The sequence below is a fragment of the Echinops telfairi genome, unplaced genomic scaffold (assembly GCF_000313985.2).
Source record: "Echinops telfairi isolate 266 unplaced genomic scaffold, ASM31398v2 ScPeMD7_655;HRSCAF=1070, whole genome shotgun sequence".
Lineage (NCBI taxonomy): Eukaryota > Metazoa > Chordata > Mammalia > Afrosoricida > Tenrecidae > Echinops > Echinops telfairi.
Window position 1 is genome coordinate 19,981,081 of NW_022104553.1, and position 7,601 is coordinate 19,988,681.

The window sequence follows — 7,601 nt, forward strand, 5'->3', positions numbered from 1 at the left end:
GGATTCACAGAGATAGGGAGCCGGAGCTGGAAACGTACTTCTTTCTCCGACACCGAGAACATTCAAGCACGAGGCCCAGCATGGGAGGCTTCAGAATCATCATCGCTTGGCCCCTCAGCCCATTCCCACTCACAGCGACCCCACGCATGTCCGTGTAGAACTGTGAGAACTCTGTCCCCCGTAGGGTTTTCAGTGGCTGACCACCAGCCCTTTCTAACGAGGCACCATGGGGTAGCCTGGGATTTCTAACCATTCGATCAGCGGCCAAGTGAGTTAACAGCGCCACTCAGGGATTCTGAGGCGCAGCTGCAGGGCTGGAGATAGGAAAGGGCTTGTCCAGATGGATTCTGTGCTTCCCAGGCCGGTGCCCTTTCATATGGGCGGGCCTTTGATCCTACCCAAAGCCAGTATTTCTATAAAAAAACGTAAGCGAGAGGGTGATCTGCCCAAGGTCAAACCAGAAAGCGAGGCAACCTGGAATTTGACCTTGCGGAGTTCTGATGGGTTTCTGATGCTGAAACCCAGCTGAAGCAGCAGATAGACTGAGAGTAAGAGGAGGGGAGAAGAGGCAGCCTGTAGCTAATAGCAGGAAGAAATGACTCCTTTGTCCGGAGACTGGAAGAACTAGATGGTACCCAGCTGCCATTACTGAATATTTTTTATCAGAAATTCTGGATAACAGTGCTGATCAAAGGGGGGGGGGGATACAAAACAGAACGTCAGCCTCTGGTGGCATTCAAATGTTCCGAAGCCCCTGAAAGCATTTTCCTGAGATAATCTTGAAACATTTTATTATATATATATATATATCACCTGAAGATGGAGATAAAACTAAATCCAAACCCAACTGTCCTGGAGTCGATTACGGCTTTCCCTGTGGGTTTCTGAGACTGTAACTCTTTACAAAACTAGAGAGCCTTATCTCTCTTCCCAGGAGAGACTACTGATAGTTTCAAACTGCTGACCTTACCGTTAGCCGCTCAACACATACATAACCCACTATGCCACCAGGGCTCCTGAAGGTGGGGGCACCGATTACAATAATGTAGCTTAACTCGTGTAGAGTGCCTGCCTTGAGCATCGTCTCTCTTAAGATCTATCTCAGGACTCGAATGGATGACGGCGAGGCTGGATAGGACACTTGGGGGCAGGGAGTCTGTGGGATTGGAGGAACAAAAGAGGATGAGCCTGGTCCCATGACACAAAGAATGTCATTCATGTCGCCGGACTTCCCATGTAGAAATGGTTTAGTGGGTGTCTGTGCCATGGTGTAAATCCTCAATAAGAGCAAAATTAGATGCTCTACAAAGAGAGAGAAACAAATAGAGGCTTAGAGGTAGAAAAGGACGGGGGGGTGTCAGAGGTGGGCACAGAACTAATGTCGGGGAGAAATGGACTCCTGGGATCGATAGACGTATCAAAGCAGCATCAGGAAAATAAGGAGATGGTTTTGGGGTTAGGAGTGGAGTTGGAGATGGAGATGAGGTTGGGATGAGGCTGGAGGTGGCCTCAGGGTTGAGGACAGATTGGAGCTGCCCTTGTAGTTGGGGATGGAGATGGTGTTGGAGATGGGACTGGGATTGGAAGATAAGTGGTAAGAGTGGAGTTGGCGATGAGGTTGGGATGAGGTCTTGGGGTTGAAGACAGATTGGAGCTGTAGTCTGGAATGGCGATGGTGCTGGGGTGGTGGTGGTGAGAAAAAGCTCCCACCCGCACTGACCTTCTCTTCTGCCATTCCTCTGTCATTCCAGGTCCAACCCATGCCCCCCATTACCTGGGACTGAGTCAGGATCCTCTGCACCCTTTCCAACCCTGCCACCATCTTTCCTGGGTACCCCAGACCCAGCCCACTTGGGCCTCCCTGAGGGCCTGGCCTCTGTCACTGTCCCCATCCGACTGGATGCCCTCTCCTACCTCCTGCACAGTGCCCTGCTGGGGGCCTACAACCTCCAACAGTCCCTGACCTGCCCCTGCTCTCCTGAGACCTGCTGCCCCCAGTCAGGTCCACCTAGCGGGCAAGGGGTCAGGGACATCCAGCAGAGGCGTGGCTGTGGCCAGGGGCAGGGCCAGCGGCGGTTGGGGCGTGGGCGAGCTGAGAAGCCCAAGAGAAGATGGCCAGGGGGCTCTGGGGCTGGCCCCAAGACCCCGCTGGTGCCACCAGTGCCACCACCACCTCCTGCCAAGAATGAGAGGAAGGAAGCCCAGGATCTGGAACCTCCCCCCGACATTCTACCCGCTGCCGAGGAGGACTGGGAGTCCGAGTACTAAGGTCTGGAAGGTCCACACCACCGCATCGGAGAGGGCCTCTCCTGGCCACCTGCCCCCATCAGAGATGGCCCTAGAAACAGGCTCCTCCCACCAGCCCCTTCCCCCACCCCGCAAAATAACTATGGTCCCAGAAATGGTTCTGAGTGTCACCTGGTGACCCCTGGACCTGACTTAGAACCCAAGGCCAAAAAAAGTCTATGAATCCCTTACCCAAACCCATGCTGTCCTTTCAGTGCCCCAGACACCACCCCCATCTCCATCCCCATCTGTAACCACTGCTCCAACCTCAAGCCTGACCCCATCCCCAACTCCAGTCCTGGCCCTGAAGCCACGCCCACCTATCTCCCCACCCTGGCCCATGCCCAACACCATCTCCATCCCCAACTGTCAGACAACTCTAATGGCCCCTCAACCTCACCACCACCTCCAAACTCACGCCCAACCCCCAGCTCCATTCCTAACACACTCCCAGCCAGGCCTGCCTACTGTCCAGTTCCGTTTACAACCTCCTTGTTTTCTTAGCCCCACCTGCAGCATTCCTGTCCCCCGCCCCATGAAGAACCCTGTTGGCCCCCTCTAAGTGATCACATGCATCCCCTCCTCCATGTCCTACCCTTTGGGATGGGGGACTCTGGTTAAACAATAAATGGGTAACGTTGTCTCCATATGTGTGTGTGTGTGTATATGTGTGTGTGTACGTGTGTGTACACATCCCAGGTTTCCCCCCAAGTGGGTGCTATGAGCAAGGCTTGTACAAGGGTGGGAGGGTGCTGGGAGGGTGACAGGGGAGGCCAGGGGCTGGACTCCTGTCTCAGCAAATTCCACTGGGAGGCTCTGCCATCGCTGCACTTCTGCCGCCTGGAAGCTTCTAGCCCAAGGGACCATTGTCTGAGGGGGGATTAAGGGATTTGGGGGACTCAGTTGGGGCTGAGAGGCTGCCAGTGAGGAGAGACCTGGCTCAGCTCAGTCTTCACAGAGGGACTGTGGCAGACGGAGGGCGCAGGGCCGGCTCCACCACACAGGTAGGGCCCAGGAGTGGGACCTTTGGCAGCCTCCTCCCCTAGGAGACCGGAGTCCAGCTCCCAGCCCCTTTTTCCCCTAGGAATCCAGCCCCTGAGCCCCCTCTGTCCCCAGGACCCAGATCCAGTCCCCCAGGCCCTTCCTCCCCCAGGGACCTAGAAGTCCAGACATTGAGCCCCTCATCACCAGGACCCAGGAGTCCAGCGCCCCAGCCCCTGTTCCCCCAGGGCTCAGGAATCCAGCCCCTCTTCTCCCAGGGCTCAGTAATCCATCCCCCAGCCCCTATTTCCCCAGGACCCAGGAGTTCAGCCTCCCAACCCCTATTCCCCCAGGGCTCAGGAATCCGGACCCCCAGCCCCTATTTCCCCAGGACCCAGGAGTTCAGCCCCCATCCCCAAGACCTTCCCCAGGACCCAGGAATCAGGCCCCAGCTTCATCCTCTCCCAGGGCCTACCTGGTGTCTTCCTTCATGCTCAGCCCTCTTTCCCCAGATGTAAGCATTTGGTAGTCCTGGAGCCTCCCTCCACCGGGGCCCAGGACCCAGCCCCAACCGGACTGCTCCCCTCTTGCAGGTCACCATGTACAGCTTCATGAGTGGCGGCCTCTTCTGCGCCTGGGTTGGGACCATCCTCATGGTGGTGGCTACCGCCACCGACCACTGGATGCAGTACCGGCTCTCGGGGTCCTTTGCCCACCAGGGCCTGTGGCGGTACTGTCTGGGCTCCAAGTGCTACCTGCAGACAGAGAGCATCGGTGAGCGCTGGGGCAGGGGGTGGGCATTGCTGGGGACCCAGGCCCAGCACATGCAGAGCAGAACCAGGGTGTTGGGTGTACTTCATGTAGCTCACCATCTGGGGTCCCAGGTTCATGCAGTGCAGAACTAGGGTCCCAGGTTCACTATGTGCAGGTCACACCCAATGTCCCGATTAGACTCCAGACGGCTCAGACCAGGGTCTCAAGTTCAATCCAGGTTCACCAACCAGGGTCCCCGTTAGACTCCAGACGGCTCAGGTTCACCACGTGCAGCTCAGAATCTGCTGCCTGGAGGGCATTTTCCAGGCATAGAACCTCGTGGCTCTGAGAAGGAAAGGGGCTGGCCCAAGGTCACCAGCATGGAATGTGCCCCATTAGGGTTCCATGATGTTTTCTAGCACAATTAGGGCAGTGTGTGTGTGTGTGTGTGTGTGTGTGTGTGTGTGTGTGTGTGTGATACAAGGAGTCCTGGTGACTCAGTGGTTGAAGCACTAAGCAGTCCAACCAAAGGGTGGCTGATTCAAACCCCCCAGCTCCTCCGAGCAGAAAGAGGTGGCTGTTGGCTCCTGGCACAGCCGGAAGTCACCGCCTCTGAGACCCTGCGGGGGCACTGCTGCTCTGTGCTCCCAGGTTGCTCTTAGTCTTAAAAGGGCTCCACGGCCGTGGGTTTAGGGTTTCAGTTGAGAGAGGTGGCATGGGTGTAGTGGGTCACGTGTTGGGCCGCTACCTACCAGGTCAGCAGTTCAAACCAACCAGGCGCTCTTTGGGAGAAAGATGAAGCTTTCTACTCCCATAAAGAGTTACAGTCTGGGGCAAACCCACAGGGGCAGTTGGACCCTGCCCTGCAGGGTGGCTAGGAGTTGGCGTCAGCTCCCTGGCAGGATGAGGTCAGGCCCTTGCCGTGGACACTCCTCAACCCTTGCCCTAGGACTTAGTAACCACTGCCCTTGTTGGTTCCCAACGTTTCGCCAGAGAACTCAGTCTCATCTCTCCCTTAGAGCAGCTGGATGGGTCCAGGGGCAACCTCCCAGCTAACACTGAGTGTAGCACTGTAGTGCGCGCACCCCCCCACCCCCACACACACCAAAGGCTCCTTAGATATATGTTTCCAGCCCCAAAACCCATCACCACCAAGTGGATTCTGACTCATGGCCAGCCCCACAGGACAGAGTACAGCCGGCCCCTAGGTCCACAGCTGCGTTCTGTACATCTGTCTGCTGGGCGGCTCTAACCGCTGACCTTTCGGCGAGCGGCTGAGCCTGCTAACAAGGGGGGAGAAAAGAAAATCCTCTTTTTCTCAAACATCATTCGCACAGGTGCCAGGGTGAGCTCCTCAACCTCTTTTCAGGAAGGGGCCCATTTCCATCCACACCAGCCACTCCCCACCCCCTGGTCCTGGCCACCTTTCCTCCTGACAAGTGTCAGCTGCCGATGTCCCTAACCAATAGATGGTGTCCGCCACTCAGGAGACAGAAACCACCCAGTCATCTGAACAGGGAATGGTATCCTCCAAAGGATAGCTCGCAGAGGCAGGCAGAAGGATCCATGGTGACCCAGTGGGTTACAAGCTGGGCTGCTAACCGCAAGGCCAGCCGTTCAAAACCACCAGCTGCTCCACAGGAGAAAGATGAGGCTCACTACACCCGTCAAGAGGTACAGTGGGGTAGTTCTACCCTGTCCTGTAGGGTCGCTAGGAGCCAGAATCTCACTGGATGGCAGGGAGAGAAAGAGAGAGGTGGCCGTAAGCTGTTGAGAACTGCGACAGGGGCCCTGTGTGCTCACCTTCCCAAAGTGTGTCCCCTCAGTCCAGCCCACCCCCAGCTCCTTCCCTAATTTGCAGCTGCAACTGGACCTCACAGGCATTTGAGGTTTCCACTCTTGCGTTAGCACAACCGTAGGAATGCAACGGCCTATTGCATGCCCCCTTCCTAAAGACTCCAGACTAACCACCCAGAGGCATCCATGGAGAAATCGGCAGGAAGTTCACGTCAGTCGGCTCACACACTGCTGTCAAGTAGACCCCGACTCACAGGGCAGGGTCTGCCTCTGTGGGCTGTCACGACTGTGAACTCTTGCCTCGGAGGAGAAACGTTTCTCCCGGGGAGCCCCTGTTAATTTCGAAAGTGCTGACTTTGTGGTTAGCAGCTCAACGCAAAATCCACCACATGGCCAGGACTCATTCATGGAAATATCCAAGGCCTCTGTATTTTCCAGGCTGGGATCTGCGCTCTGTGTCGGAGCATAGAGGTGTTCTGGGGGTTCCCAGAGTCAGGCAAGACAAATCCAAGAGTAGGAAGCTTTGGGACTTAAGTATCTACTCATCCAGCCACCCACCCATCCACCCACCCACCCATCCTTCCAACCATTCATCCACCCACCCACCCATCCATCCATCCTTCCACCCATCCACACATCCATCCACCCTTCCATTCATCTACCCATTCACCCACTCACCCATCTACTCTTCCACCCACCCATCCATCCACTCACCCACCCATCATCTATTCATTCATCCATCCATCCATCCATCCACCCACCCATCCATCATCTATTCATCCATCCATCCATCCACCCATCCATCATCTATTCATCTATCCAACACCAAACATTTCTTGAGGTCTGTGTATAAAGCAAACAAGGAGTGTCAGAAGTGAACCTCAGAATCACCCGTGTCCCTGTCGTCAGGTTGGAGGGTTGTTTGGGGCGCCATCAATGTTCAACTGTAGTTAACTCCATGTGGCAGAGTAGAAGGGCCCCGTTTGGTTTCCTAAGCTTCTATCTTTACAGGAACAGGGTCTCCTCCCATGGAGCTGCTGGGTGGGTCCAAACTGACACCCTCTCTCTAGGTGAGCAGCTGAGCCACCAGGTTGGAGGGGGTGATAGGCAAAGAGAGTCACATCCCAGAAGAGAGGGTGAGAATGATGCCTGCAGGGAGTCAAGGCATGCTTCCTAGAGGAGGGGACTGAGGAGTGGGCTTTGCAGGATGAATAGGCGTGTGGTAGGTGAAGGAAAGGACATTTGCAAGGAGGTGAGGGAGGAGCTGGGGCGGCAGAGTAAGCACTGGGGTGACCATGATGTTGTCCCACAGCGTACTGGAATGCCACCCGGGCCTTCATGATCCTGTCAGTCCTGGGCGCCACCTCTGGCATCATCTTGGGCATCTTGGCCTTCGCTCAGCAGCCCACCTTCACCCGCCTCTCCCGGCCCTTCTCTGCGGGCATCATGTTTTTTGTCTCAAGTGAGTGGGTCCACCCTCTCCCTCACCTTCTCCTTACCCTCACCCCTAACTCCCTGCCCCTTTCCAAGTCCAAACCAATCACCACCCCTCATTCCTCTCACCTCTTACTCATCCCTTCTCATTCCCACATTCAAACCCTCCTCGACCCTAATCCCCACCCCAACTACAACTTCCTCTTTATGCCTAACTCCAGCCTTACTTCAGCCCCCAATGAAACATATTACCTACATATTACCTACTCATGGTGACTCCCACTTACAACACTGTGTTAGTCTGGGTACATTAGAGAAACAAATCTACAGAAAGTCGTATATATAAGAGA

The 7,601-nt window shown here is 55.6% G+C and overlaps 2 protein-coding genes across 2 annotated transcripts in view; both read left to right on the forward strand.

Annotated features, from left to right (window-relative positions):
• Nucleotides 1-1,550: 1,550 nt before the first annotated feature.
• Nucleotides 1,551-2,268, forward strand: CUNH19orf84 (chromosome unknown C19orf84 homolog). Its single transcript, XM_013006702.1, has 2 exons — nt 1,551-1,594; nt 1,752-2,268. The coding sequence occupies exons 1-2, from the start codon at nt 1,551-1,553 to the stop codon at nt 2,266-2,268; spliced, it is 561 nt and encodes a 186-aa protein (XP_012862156.1).
• A 1,598-nt stretch (nt 2,269-3,866) lies between these two features.
• The window catches only part of LIM2 (lens intrinsic membrane protein 2), a 5,947-nt gene continuing 2,212 nt past the window's right edge, over nt 3,867-7,601 (forward strand). The window contains exons 1-2 of the mRNA XM_030886397.1: nt 3,867-4,041; nt 7,130-7,289. Of these exons, the coding sequence (XP_030742257.1) occupies nt 3,867-4,041; nt 7,130-7,289 (335 nt within the window). The remainder of the gene's footprint in view (nt 4,042-7,129; nt 7,290-7,601) is intronic.